Source organism: Hemiscyllium ocellatum, chromosome 6 (assembly GCF_020745735.1).
Source record: "Hemiscyllium ocellatum isolate sHemOce1 chromosome 6, sHemOce1.pat.X.cur, whole genome shotgun sequence".
Classification (NCBI taxonomy): domain Eukaryota; kingdom Metazoa; phylum Chordata; class Chondrichthyes; order Orectolobiformes; family Hemiscylliidae; genus Hemiscyllium; species Hemiscyllium ocellatum.
Genome location: NC_083406.1, coordinates 12141697 through 12156718, shown reverse-complemented (window position 1 = coordinate 12156718; position 15022 = coordinate 12141697). Strand labels below are relative to the sequence as shown.

Sequence of the window (15022 nt, the reverse complement as noted above, 5' to 3'; positions counted from 1 at the left end):
CATCTTACAAAAAGCTTGGTGCCTTTTTGTTTCTGGAGACTTTGGTTCCTGTAAAGTTAGTTGGGGTGTTTTATTACATGAATGCTGCTACATAAACATAAGTACTTGCTGTTACATGTGGAAAGTGCACTTTTGCCTGGGGTGTAGGTGTGTGTACATGCATGAGACATATTTGCATGCGAGAGATTTGAGGAACAAAGCAATGATAAATAAAGCAGTCTGCCTTTTATTGGGAGGTGAAGTAATGATCCAAGCTCAGTTATCACCTTCATGGATTTGACTTTACATACCTGAAGGCTTCTCCTCATTACAGTTAAGGAGATTAGGGTTTGCATGATGCTTCAGTAGCAGTTTCACAATGGCAAACTGTGGAGAAATCAAAAACATTTCCTCAGTTTAATGTTCTTCCTCACATATTTATATTACTCATTACATTCCTCAAATCTTAATATGGGAATAAAACATTAGTTGATCATTTTTATTTCATAAAAGTACAGAATAGACAATTCCGTTCCTCAAGTCTGTTCAACTGGATTATGTCCCAACTCAATTCATTCACCCCTATTTCTATTCCTCCAAATCCTTAGTGAACAAAAATCGATGATGTGGAGTTGCCGGCAGACAAAGTCAGAAATCACATGACACCAGGTTGCAGACTAACAGGTTTATTTGAAACCCCAGGCTTTCGGAGTGTTGCTCTTTCATCCAGTGATGAAGGAACAGCACTCCAAAAACTTGAGATTTCAAATAAACCTGTTGGTCTATTACCTGGTGCCATGTGACTTCTAACATAAACCTAGCAATTTGAATCCTACATACTTGTCATCCACAGCTCGTGGAGATTCCATGGTACTTTCTGTGAGTAATTCCGTGATTACTCCTCTGAATGCTATTGATCTAACTTGCAGAGGAAACAACTTTCTGTATCTACCTTGTTGAGTCTCATGACCATTTAAAATATTTTGGTTAGTTTACCCTTCAATCTTCGAAAGTGAAAACAAAACTAAACCATGCTTATGCAAACAGTCCCTACACTTGAACCCATAAACCCCTGGTATCAATCCTCTTCTACATGGTGTCCCCTTCAGTGTTAGGTTATTGGTGATCTGAACTCAAGTAGGCCTCAAGCATGAAGAATGCAAATGAACAAATGCCACCCCCATGAAATGCTTAAATATTTATGATGTGTCACGAATATCTCAGTTCACGAGTTATCTCACTATAGATAAACACAAATAAAATAAACTCGAAAATTCACATTCACATTATCTTTGACCAGTTGACTGCAGCTTCCTGATGTTTAGGTTTAAATGCAGACATGGTTGCTGGAGGTCACTACTCTATTTACTTTTCCACTGTAACAAGCCTCAGCACTTTTTATTATTGCAAACGCCAGGTTATTGCATCTCAGGAGAATTTAAAGTAGATTTTAATCTTATCAGGAAGTTGAAATATGTCTTCCTGGCTGAAATGCTGTCCTCCAGGGACAACAGAGATTAAAGCACATCTCTGAATACGAATTTTAGAATATCTTTAGTGGGGTAAAATAGAATGTATAAAAAAGAATGCATTTATATAACACTTTTCAACATCCTCAGAATGTTCCCGAAGTGTTTTACACACTGTGAACTACTTTTCAAATGCAATCACTGCTATTTTCATTTCAATACAGCAAAATCCAACAATTACAACAAAATATATGATCTGTGTGATTGGCTGAGGACCAAGACATTTAGAGTTTGTGGTCTTTTCTGAAGGTTCCATTGTATTGTAATACAGGCATAACTAAAGGTGGTTTAACGTTTCACCTAAAAGACAGTATCACCGTCAATGCAGCCAGAATTGCATTTACGAAACCACAAAAATCACTCTATCGTGACCATGTTTCAAAGGATCGCACAATGATCATTTTATGATCTGGATCAATAAGCAATGTTTTGAGAGCACAGTTTGACATATAAATCTAACACGCCCTTTTGAATAATCAACTGAAAATCATCAATCAAGTTAACACATCATTAGTTCTTCATTGCAGTCCTTACCAGGAATCAATGACCTAGAAATGTTAGTTAATGATAGTCCTATGTGCTGCAAATGGAACCACTACTGTTTAATGACTGGGGTAGAATGCTGCCCCAATTCTCCCTTCTGGTTATTTTTAACCAGCTTGATTACACATGTTATGGCACACAGAACTTGAACCTGGATTGTTGGTTCGGATGCAGATACAATTCTGTGAAACTGCTCCAGATGGGGCATTAGAAAAAAAATACAAATTACTAATCATCAGAACTTTAGACAAAGAAACAGGAGCTTATTAAATTGAAATGACATTGTCTGTGGTGTGAGAAACAGTCCTCATTTCTAGACCAAATCAAAAAGTTTGGCAGCATCCGAGGTGCAGGAGAATCAATGTTTCAGGCATAAGCCCTTCCTCGGATGCTGCCTGACCTGCTGTGCTTTTCCAACACCACATCCTCAACTCTGATCTCCAGCATCTGCAATCCTCACTTTCTCCTAAATCAAAAGGTTTATTTTATTAAGGCTGTTAGAGGATGAACAGTATTTTTACCTTTTGCTATAATGTATAAGTTACATTAGTAAAGAGTTTAGCCTAGATATTCCTGTCAGTGTCAGAAACCTGATTTCTGATCTCAATGAGGTCAAGAATACCCACTCACGTCGCATCCACTTTATGTCAGAGATTCTTGGAGATGGACCTGCTGTTTCAAACCTGCTCAGGAATCCAGAAGCGAAGCAAATCAGCAAACAAAACCATGTCCCACGGTGCAGCAGATAGCACACCATGTTCTGAGATCTAAATGTCCAGCAGCACAGTCAGACATTTTAACGGCTCCTTTTAAGAGCAGAATTATCATGCCAGGTGGGTGATGTGCCTGGTCAGTGGTGTGCCAGATGGGTGGTGTGCCTGGTAGGTGGTGTGCCAGGTGGGTGGTGTGCCTGGTTGGTGGTGTGCCAGATGGGTGGTGTGCCTGGTCAGTGTGTACCAGGTGGGTGCTGTGCCTGGTCAGTGGTATACCAGGTGGGTGGTGTGCCTGGTGGGTAGGCAAGTTGAACGAGGGTTGAGGGTAGGTTTACTGTCAAAGATTTGCAGCTCTGTCTGGGTGTGTTGATGAGTTGAGGGGAGTGGAATCAGGTCTGAAAAATGGGAGGGATATGTTGGGTCAGGAGTGGAGGAGAGGACACTGAGTCAGGCTGGCAAGGGGTGAGGTAGTCAGGCTTGGGGCAGTGACAGGGTTCCAACTGGGGAATGTTGTTCTTTTGGGGCGAGTGATTTTCAGATTAACCAAGTGGTTGGAGCTAGAGCAAGAGTTAGCATGCTGGTGAGATACAGCAATGGATCATGGCCCTGGATGGAATTGTCTGCTCAAGGCGAGAGGTGGTGTATCAAGTTTGACAGGTGGGTGGGTTGCAATGGTGAAGCAACAATTTATCTACACTTCACTCAATTTACTCCACTGTATTTGCTTCTGATAATGTGGTCTCCTCTACACTGGGGGAACAAACTGGGCTATCACTTTGCAGAACTCCTACATTTTGTCTGCAAATGTGACCCTGAGTTTCCAGTTGCCTGCGATTTCAATACACCACCCTGTTTCCTGGCCAAGTTCTCTGTCTCAAGCTTGCTGCAGTGCTCCCTCAAAGCTCAGAGCAAGCTGGGAAGAACAGCACCTCATTTTCCACATGGGAATTCTGCATACCTCTGGACTCAATATCAAGTTCAATAGTTTTAGGGCTTGTGCACCTCCTTCCACATCCCAACCCCCACACACCAGGCCTTTTCATCACATGGACTACGACCACAAAATACCTATTGACAGCCATAAATGGCCCTCATTAGCAACTATTGATTCTCCGAGTCTGACCTTTACCCATTCCTTTGTCTGACTAACTGTTTTTTTCCCTCTCTGGGGTCCAGTTCTACCTATCTTTACTCTCTCACCCTCACCCTCTCGCATATATCCCAATCTTTTCCTAGTTCTATCAGTTCTGAAGAAGAGTTATTGGGTCCAAAGTATTAAGTCTGCTTTCTCTGCACAAATATTGCCAGACCTGTTGAGTTCTTCCACAATTTCTGATTTTGTTGGCTGGTCATGTGGGTGAAGAGGTGGTGTCAGGGAAAGGGAACAGTTGAGCCAGTGGCTGTCAGATTCAGTGTAAGGATTGGGGTGTTGGTTTGTGGTCTGGGCGGGGAATGTCAGGTGTAGAAGGTAGAGGGAGCAGTTTGCATCTGGGGGGGTAGTAGTGTATAGCGTTAATTTGAGTTGTGAACTTGTCTGCTCTGGGATGAGGGTTGTGGTGTCCGACAGGGGTATGAGAGTGTGCAGGGATAATTAAGACTTCTTAATTGAGTTCCACATGTCCACCTAAGGTCATCTTGTTGCAGCCAGGATTTAATCAGAGTAGAGTACAGTCTACTCAACTAGGCCAGGAGGATGTTGTGTTGGCTGGCAGTAGGTGGGTGAAATGGGGCATCTGTAATGGAGGCACATTGGATGATCCTCCAAGATGTTATCTCTTCCAGGTTGCTTTTCCCTCATTGCTCCTCAAACTCAATCCCACTAACCCCTCACCAGGTTCTGTGATCTCAATAGCTGGCAAGACTCTCAAACACATGCACAAACTCTGATCCAATGCTGCATGTCTCTGTTCCAAATCACTCGGGCAATGCCAGTCTTTGATGGGGTACCAGCTCGTACAATGGAACTTCCTGTCCCTGCCAGAGTGGAAATCCCACCTTCAGGCAACCGTCCCTTAAACAGCCAGTGTTCACCTCAGTGAGCTCTCCATCCCTGGAACTTTTAGCAGAGGGAATGCAGTCCCAGGAAGCCGGTGCACCATTTCAATTCCGTGAATAGAAAGGTGTATCCCAAATAATGGAACATTGGCTATTTCTTTTAATGATCTATAGCATGGCACAACCATAAGAAAGTAAATTGACCCAAAAATGAAATAACACTAATCCATTAATTGACACACAAAATGTGCTGAAAATATGAATGCATCAAAGAGACTTCAATGGTTCAATTCTATTCAGGAGTAAGTGACATCTATAAAACACTAGAAAGACATTTCATGATATTTTCTTAGTCTCTTCAATTGTCATTGGAATTAAATCAATGACAAAACCAGAAGGGAATGCTGGAAGTCTGAAACAAAAACAGAAATTGCTGGAAAAGTTCAGCAGGTCTGGCAGCATCTGTGCAAAGACATCAGAGTTAACATTTTGGGTCCAGTGACCCTTCCTCAGAACTGGACTTGAAATATAACTGGGTGGCACGGTGGCACAGTGGTTAGCACTGCTGCCTCACAGCGCCAGAGACCCGGGTTCAATTCCCGACTCAGGCGACTGTGTGGAGTTTGCACGTTCTCCCCGTGTCTGCGTGGGTTTCCTCCGGGTGCTCCGGTTTCCTCCCACAGTCCAAAGATGTGCGGGTCAGGTGAATTGGCCATGCTAAATTGCCCGTAGTGTCAGGCAAGGGGTAAATGTAGGGGTATGGGTGGGTTGCGCTTCGGCAGGTCGGTGTGGACTTGTTGGGCCGAAGGGCCTGTTTCCACACTGTAAGTAATCTAATCTATAAATACCATTTTATTCTTTATTCTCTTCCTGTTCCCTCTCATCTAAGGGGTTCCTGTGGTGCAGTGGTAACGCTTGTACCTCTAGACCAGAGTTCAAGTTCCACCTGTTCCAGAAGCGTGTAATAACATCTTTGAAAACATTGATTAGAAAAGATCTGTTCCTCTTTAAACAAAATAACTTTTCAAAGTAATGATTTTAGTCAGTACTCCAAATTTCTCATTTTCTGCCATAGCATGGGTTTTGAATCTGTTCATCCTTGAAGCACAATGAGAGATTTTACATTAAGTGAACAATTTCAATGTATGTTACCTTTCTGTTCATTCGACTGAAATATCATGGACAGTGTTTAATATGAACAGAACAGGATTGATACATTTTTTTTTAAATGCACCAATATAAACTTTGAAATAACTACAAATTTTTTGCTTTATTTTATATTATTGCGTATAATACATGGAGCTTTTGACAAGTCTATGATTACGCTTATAACTGTAATAGAGAATAGCTCCTCCTCTTTATGCCTCCTCTTATACTGACACTGTGCACAATAATCTACAAAAGTAGGAAAAGAAGGAAAAAAGAATAGAATTCTGGGGCAAGGTGAGAACGGTTAATTTTGAAATTGAAGCAACGTTCATACTAGTATAGATCTTTCGCCGAAATCAGTTCAGTAAGGGTCAGCGATTTGAGTCAAACCATAGAGTCATAGAGATGTACAGCACAGAAACAGACCTTTGGGTCCAACCCGTCCATGCCGACCAGATATCCTAACCTAATCTAGTCCCATTTGTCAGCATATGGCCCATATCTCCTAAACCTTTCCCATTCATATACCATCTAGATGTGTTTTAAATGTTATAGTTGCACCAGCCTCCACCACTTCCTCTGGCAGATCATTCCATTCATGCACCATACCTCTGTGTGAAAAGGTCACCCCTTAGGTCCCTTTGAAAACTTTCCCCTCTCACCTTAAACCTATGCCCTCTAGGTTTGGACTCCCCCACCCCAGGGAAAAGACCTTGGCTATTCATCCTATTCCATACCCCTCATGATTTTATAAGGTCACCCCTCAGCCTTTTGACACTCCAAAGAAGATAGCCCCTGCCTATTCAGCTTCTCGCCATAGCTCAAACCTTCCAATCCTGGCAACATCTTTGTAAATCCTTTTTGAACCCTTTCAAGTTTCACAACATCCTTCCTAAAGCAGGGAGACCAGAGCTGAATTCACTATTCCAAAACTAGCCTAACCAATGTCCTCCATCACCCCAAATTGACATCCCAACTCCTGTACTCGATGCACTGACCAATGATGGCAAGTATACCAAATGCCTTCTTCACTAACCTATCTACATGGGACTCCACTTTCAAGGAAGTATGACCCTGCACTCCAAGGCCTCTTTGTTCAGTAATACTCCCAAGGACCTTATCATTAAGTGTATAATTCCTGCCCTGATTTGCCTTTCCAAAATGTAGCACCTCATATTTATCTAAATTAAAATTCATCTGCCATTCTTCAATAAACACAAAGGAAGGTGCTGAAGGTCATTGGCAATCAATTATTTCAGTCTTTAGACTTTACAGCAGAGGTAATGACTTATAAATTTATTACCTAAAATGTTGTTGCAGGCAAATTCAGTTCTGAACATCTCCCCTCTATTTCTGCTCTATTACATCTATGGTGACTTTTCTACTCTCAGATTTGACATTTTCAAAGTTCTTCTCTCTGGTGTTCCCAATATTCTGCCCATATTCTGATTCAAACTAATTCTTCACCCATCAATGACTTGATTTTAAATTTTCACCCTCATTTTCAAATTCTTCATAGTCTCATGTCTCCCTATGTCCATAGCCTCCTCCATCCCTGCAATCATTGAAAAGCTCAGAGCTCCTCCAAGTCTGACCTCTTCTGTTTCCCACATCCTCAGACCATCATTAATTGCCAAGTCAAATTTCCTTCATAAAACTTTATCTCTTTGTACTTTTCTCCCCCTCCCCCCCATTTAATATGCAGCTTCAAATCTAGCTATTTGACTAAGCATTTGATTTATCTGTTTAAATATCTTCCATTTTTAAATCTAGTTTCATTGTTGTAAGTGTGTTAGAGCATTTTACTCTATTAAAGATGTTAGTTGTATAAGGATCAACAACTTGGAGAAAGTGAGGACTGCAGATGCTGGAGAGAGAGAGTCAATAAAGTGTGGTGCTGAATAAAGCACATCAGGTCAGACAGCATCTGAGGAGCAGGAGAGTCGGGACTTGAAGAAGAGCTTACGCCCAAAACATCAACTCTTTTGCTCCTCGGATGCTGCCTGACTTGCTGTGCTTTATCTAGCACCATACTTTATCACCTAAGTATCAAAAACTTTCCAAAAGAAGTTGCATACATACTTAAATAGGAAATAGTTGTGTGCCGATATGTAAACAGCAGGGGAGTTTGATTAATTATATTGAATCTTGTTTAAATTGTATAGATTTTGCATCCAACTGTGTTGATCTTTGTAACAAGAGAAAGTACACGGATTTTGAGTTTGTGAAGTACTTTTCAGATATTTATTACCACCCACTGATATTTACCAACACTACATTCACAGATAAATCAGTATCTCTGATCACAGTAACCATTGGGTACAAACCTCTATCAGCATTTTCCAAACTAAGATGGAAAATCAGATTTTTACACTGTCAGGCCTCGTGTTATGACAATGGTATCAAGTGCACATTCCTTACAGGTATACTGCCATAGCGTGTCTTTAAAATATACAGTACTGACATACTGACAATGGTGCACAACACAACACATAAATGATTGCTTCTATGTAATAAACATACTTATTATGACTACTCCCTCAAAAGCCTTGCTTTACTGATGATCAGGAGACAGAGAAAGTTTACTTGGTTTTTCTAATCAGCAATAATGCTTCCCAGACCTTTTCTCCTATTTCTGCAGGAAATACAATCACAAATGTTCATTAAAAAGGCTTTAATCTGTCTTGTGAGAAGCCCAAGTAGGCAGGGTTAAAACCTTTACTTACCTGTCCATATTTTGCAGCGAGGTGAAGTGGTGTCCAGTAGCAGTTATCAGTGACATCAGTGTCAGCTTTATTCTCGAGTAGTAGAGTGGAGACATCTTTGTAGCCACTAGCACATGCCATATGTAACTGTAATAAAATTAATACATTAATAAGCAATGTATGAAAACCAAACAGATAACTATGAAATCTTACATAAATATAGCAGATCAGTACATAATTAATGTTAGGAGATTGCCAAGGAGTGGATTAGAAAGGAAATTAAGTGGTTTTTACCAGATGCTCCTTGGAGAATATGCCCTTTTACTCACAATTAGCTAAAGCTTAGATTATCTTATGCACACAAATACAAGATGAGAGACAACATCATAACTGCAGGCACTGCCAGCAGACCATCTTAGGTATTTAGATGATTTCAAAGCTACTACCAACATAAGCTGCAAGATCAGCGATTCCTAAATATGAATTAGTTCAGAAAACATGTTCCAGTGGAATAAATGATACTTCATTTCCTTTCAGTTAAGCCATTTCAGAGCATACATTAAAAGTTATGTAACTGGTGGGTGGTACTTTGGGTTTCACACTTTATTACTAACTTACTTATGAAATATAGCAATAAATTTATTCCCAAACTGAATTTAAAATGAAAAAAGACACGGGTGCTAAGGCACTTAAACTTGAAACAATGCAGTCAGGTCATCATGAAGATCTCTTGTATCCACTTCCTCAACATTGCTCCATGCTGCTCTTGTCTCAGCCATCCTGCCAGAGACCTCTTTCTTACCTTTGTTATTTCTAGACTTGACTATTCAAGTGCCAACCCTGCTAGGCTCCCATTTTCTGCCTTTGATAAATTTGCAATCATCAAAACCTCTGGTGCCAGTGTAACAATCCACACCATACTTATTTATCCTACACCAATGTGCTCATTTACCTTACTTGACTCCCAGCTAAGCAATGCCTTGACTTTAAATTCTCATCAAAGTTTTCAAATCCCTCCAGATCTCACTGCTCACTATCTTTCTAATCATCTCTAGATCTACAAATGGCTGAAGTCTTTGAGCTATTCTATTTTTGGGTGCTAAATTCTTTGCAGTTTTTTGCAGGCTCCTAAAATATTGAATGCTTCTTTCCAACAAAGTCCTTCACTTTACAAGCATGTTGTCATTCGCTTATTTAAAAAAAAACTGCATGATACAATCCAAAATCTACATTAACAATGTAAATTGTGAGTAGCAGTAATCTTAGGGAGAAGGATCAATAGAGCGTAAACATCATTGAATAGTTCCTAAAGTATATATCCTTGCTTCTTCTTAATAAGTTTGAATTTCTTGTTGGCTGCATAACTGATATAAATGTCAATGGAAAAAATCAGAATGATTTTATTCTCCATTTGAAAAATATCCCAGGAATATATTTTTCAAACATTTCAAATAGAACATTGGTCGATTTATGTTGTCCAGTCTCATCAAATCAATTTGAAGGGGGACCCTAAAGTTAAAGAAACCTAGATGTTGTGAAATTTGGAAAGGTTCAGAAACGATTTACAACGATTATGCCAGGGTTGGAGGATTTGAGCTACAGGGAGAGGCTGAACAGGCTGGGGGCTGTTTTCCTTGAAGCATCGGAGGCTGAGGGGTGACATTATAGAGGTTTACAAAATTATGAGGGGCATGGACAGAACAGATAGACAAAATCTTTTCCCTGGGGTCAGGGAGTCCAGAACGAGAGGGCCTAGGTTTAGGGTGAGAGGGGAAAGATTTAAAAGAGACCTAAGGAACAAAGTTTTCACACAGAGGGTGGTACGTGTATGGAATGAGCTGCCAGAGGATGTGGTGGAGGCTGGTACAATTGCAACATTTAAAAGGCATTTGGATGGGTATATGAATAAGAAGGATTTGGAGGGATATGGGCCGGGTGCTGGCAGGTGGGACTAGATTGGATTGGGATATCTGGACAGCATGGATGAGTTGGACCGAAGGGTCTGTTTCCATGCTGTACATCTCTATGACTCTATACATTGGAAGCATTTCAATGCTGACTTCTTCATACTCACACACACAAATTTCTTTGAGTGAATTTAATTTGAAAAATTTACTCTGCAGCATGACACCCCCACCTGAAACAGCACACCAGTGAAATGGTAGAATATTTGACATTTTGGACATACCTAGTGCCATTGACAAAAATCCCAAAAATGATTGAACTAACTAGGAAGTGCCCAGAAACTTCCTAGTTAGCCCCAGAGTGCTGCATAGATTAGTAGGGAATCTAGAAGCTTACGTGGACAACTCAATATCTATCAGGCATGGGTGCACCAACAGTTTACATTTTGATAATGCATGTAAAAAAGTATCGCTTTGTCAATGATGTAGCAGCAAATGAAAAGGTAAAATGATTAGTCAAGAATGGTGCATTGAATTAGGTTGAAGCAGAAAAGTTTTTACCAGTGTGACTCCTTCATCATTCATTTGATTGACATTCCCACCAGCTGCCAAAAGATTCCTAACATCTGCCAACATTTTGGAAGGACGTTGCATCTTCATCTGTCGCAAAGAATTTGCATCAACTCCTGTGTACAGTAACATTTGAATTAAACACAAATAACTGGCAACGCAGTGAGAATACAATTGAGAAATGTTGCTTATGATCTTCCTGCAAGACAAAGTTAAGCTTCAAAAGGTTTACTAAAAAAAAACTATTTCATTCAAGAAATTATAACCCAAGTTTCTCCCAGAATTTTTTATATGCAAAATTTGAAAGCAAATCATGAAGGGATATGGGCCAAACACAGGCAGGTGGCACTAGTTTAATTTAGGATTATGGTCAGCATGGACTGGTTGGAATGAAGAGGCTGTTTCTGTGCTGTATGACTCTATGATTCTAAGAAGATGATAGGACAGATAGGCTTGATGTCAGATATAGGTTTTGTTGAGCAGCTTACTGACAGGTACAGTGAGAGTGGCTTAAATCGCAGCAGCTGAGGGCATGGCCAAGAATGATGAAGTGAAAAAATTGGGAATGTACAGCTGAAACAAGTAGAGAGATGCAGAAGGCATTGGAATACCAGAAGTAGAAATGAGAGATGGCTATTTGTCGCTTTGTTCCACCACTTGACGGCACAGTGGCTCAGTGGTTAGCACTGCTGCCTCACAGCACCAGGATCCCAGGTTTGATTCCAGCCTGTCTGTGTGGAGTTTGCACATTTTCTCCATGTCTGTGTGGGTTTGCTCTGGTTTCCTCCCACAGTCCAAAGATATGCAGGTCAGGTGAATTGGCCATTTTAAATTGCCCAGAGTATTAGGTGCATTAGTCAGAGGTGAAGGGTGTTGGGGGGTCACTCTTCGGAGGGCTGATGTGGACTTGTTGGGCCATTGGGCTTGTTTTCACACTGTAGGGAATCTAATCTAATCATTCAATCAGATCATGGCTGATCTTCCATCTCTCTGGAATATATAGAAATACAACATTCACCACTTTCAGGTTTGTTGGGCCGAAAGATATTACAAGAACAGGGAGATGTGATGATATGTAAAAATTTTGAAAACAAGAATGAATTGTTCAAATTAAGGCATTGTTAGACTGGTAACCAATGCATGGACATTAAACACAGTAATAATGGATAAATGGGATTTGATTCAACTTAAAATGAGAATTTTATTAACAGATGAGCTGAGGCAAAGGTGGTGTGCAGTGATTTTCAGAGATGGAAGTTGATGATACTAATGATGGGACATGTATAAAATAGTCACGAATAAATGCAACAGGAAATTCAGAAGAAACATCTTTACCCAATGATAAGAATGTTATAACAAAAGGTTGTCGATGTATACAACACTTAAAAAAAGGAGATAAACATGGAAGGGAAAAAGAAACAAAAGGATACAGAGGTACCTCAATTATCCGGCATTCGGATTATCCGAACAAGATCACAATGTCCCGATGTTTGGCTAACAGTGTTATCTGGCATTTGATTATCCGGCATCCGATTAACCAAAGGAAATGCTCCCTACCTGTGTCCTTCAGATAATTGAGGTTCCTCTGTATACAGGTAGGGTTAGATGAAAGGGGATGATGGAATGCTTATGGAAAGCATAAAAGCAAGTTTTAAGTTCAGAAGCTTGTTTTTGCACTCCAGGCTCTATGTAACTATGTAAAAATCAAGTAATGTCCAACATGAAGATCGTTTGACTGGCCAATCAGAATAATCCAAACAGGTGACAAAAGGAATTGCTTGTCACATCATGTAGGTTAGCTGTGCAACATATAATGGCTGTGTGGGCAACGAATAGGTTGGCTGTAGTAGCAGATTATGTGGCAAAAACTACAAGAATACATCCAACCTGAGTTGACAATTTAATCAGGGTGTGGAAGCTATCTTCTATTCATATTTTTATAAGTAATAAAACAGAAAACCTTTCACCACCAGCTTCCAACACTTTGCACATCATTTCAGTCCACCGAAGTTTTATTGGCAGCATTACAAACATTTCTTGAATTATTCAATCTCTGCTGCAGGATTTTAAAGTTGCTATCTGTTTTGCAGTCTGACTTTACTTCTCAGAAAAAGAACTAAAGCAGATATTTTTGATAGCACCTGTAACCATTTGGTTTTAAAATCGCTACATTAATTTAACTGGCTGCTCTCATTGAATGAATTCCTGGGTTTGGTTTTAGTTGCTTACGTACTCGCATCAGAAGCTAAATTTAATGCAAATCATGTCAAAATGGACCGTAAAACCTGCATGAAAGTGATACTAATAAAAATGTTCAAAGAATAAATGATATGTTAGAAAGAAATTCACTCCAGATGGACACTAATAACCAGAAGTTTTTATTAAAACTGGAAATTAACAAATTAATCGCGAAGCTACCATGTCAAGACCTTGGAGAAGCTAAGCAGTAGATTTAACAAAATGGTCGATTGGCCATTAGTTAGATGCAGAGATGAGTGAATTGCTGTCTGAGATTTCTCCTTAACCCTTTCTGTTCTTATAGAAATGTTCAAAATTTTGAGGGATGAATTGGATGAGGAGCATTGGGTTTCACTTGAAAGAGCACCATTAATTACAAAATGCAAAGTTAAGATTGGGTAAAGAACTGAGAGTGACGATTGGTGAAGAGGCAAAAAAAATATTTTTAAGCAGCCATGTGATCAATGAATATTTCCTTGCAGCCTGGAGCCACCATTTGTTTTGCTGTGGTGTCTCCCTTGTGAATGGAACTGTGGACTATTTGAGAATGAAGGTATCATTACCTGCTCGGATACCAGGCATTGACTTGCATGACTTATTTCATACAGCCCCACGTTATCTAGATAGTTTAAACAATGGAATCCTTTTTATTTGCAATATATCCCAGAATGACCTCCTTGCTTTTTTTAAGTTGTGGCAAAGGTGAACATGTTCATCATTTGGGGTCATTAGTTCTGCTCTGATGGGTTGTTGATGGCTATGAAGACTAATCTGTGTCTATTGTCTAGTGGAACATACCACAGATGATGAATTTTTGGTATTGGTTTAACATTCCCTCCAATTGCAGTTTCTTTCCACTTCTGGTGGGTGTTTCATTCGACAAGGAGCTATACTGCTTTTTTATTTCATTACACCATGGGTCAGTGATCCTGGGAAGCTCTGTCTGGGCTCAAACACAATAGATATCAAAAAGGCTTGAGTGAAGCCTTTAGAGTGGCTTTGTAGCACTTCAGTTTCAGCACCTGAGAGCACTCAACAAGCCCAATTTCCATGAAAGACTTGTTTTTGTAAGTGAGTAACAGCATGAGGGTGAAATGGAGAGAGAGCTTGAAAACAGCATGAAGAGGGAATGATATGAACACTCGAACAAAGCACAGATAGGGAGGCTTCAACGGCAACTGATGATGTAATTGGTTGTTAATCTAGCTAGGGGAATCAACTAATTGGTGAATACTCATAATTTTCTGATATTCTCTGATATGTTATAAATACATTTTAAGAATACAGGTGAGCTTGGTCAATTGGAGTGTACATGCTATGATACAGGTGAGGATGTGGACAAACCATGTATACTACCTCCAGGGTGTGCCATCTGCTCCACAAATCTAGAATCACTGTTCTGCATCAGCGAGGCAGAAGACAACATATTATGTATATATCATGTCAGGGGAAGTGGTCATACTACAGATTAGAAGGGAATATAGAGTGAGAATGGGTAACCATCAGGCATGCAAGAATATTCTGAGCCTATCTTGCTTAATAATTGATATTCCATTCAGCTACTAGTGAAGGCAATAGTTCTTTGGGAGAGTCGAGTTAAAGCTGAAAATGTGTTGCTGGAAAAGCGCAGCAGGTCAGGCAGCATCCAAGGAACAGGAAATTCGACGTTTCGGGCATAAGCCCTTCATCAGGAATGC

General features: G+C 40.1%; 1 protein-coding gene across 1 annotated transcript in view; it reads right to left on the bottom strand.

Moving 5' to 3' along the window:
- myo16 (myosin XVI) overlaps positions 1 to 15022 on the bottom strand; it is a 351480-nt gene that overhangs the window by 244943 nt on the left and 91515 nt on the right. Inside the window, exons 5-7 of the mRNA XM_060826459.1 lie at positions 11079 to 11203; positions 8635 to 8760; positions 291 to 366 (exon numbers count right to left, since the gene is read on the bottom strand). Of these exons, the coding sequence (XP_060682442.1) occupies positions 291 to 366; positions 8635 to 8760; positions 11079 to 11203 (327 nt within the window). The remainder of the gene's footprint in view (positions 1 to 290; positions 367 to 8634; positions 8761 to 11078; positions 11204 to 15022) is intronic.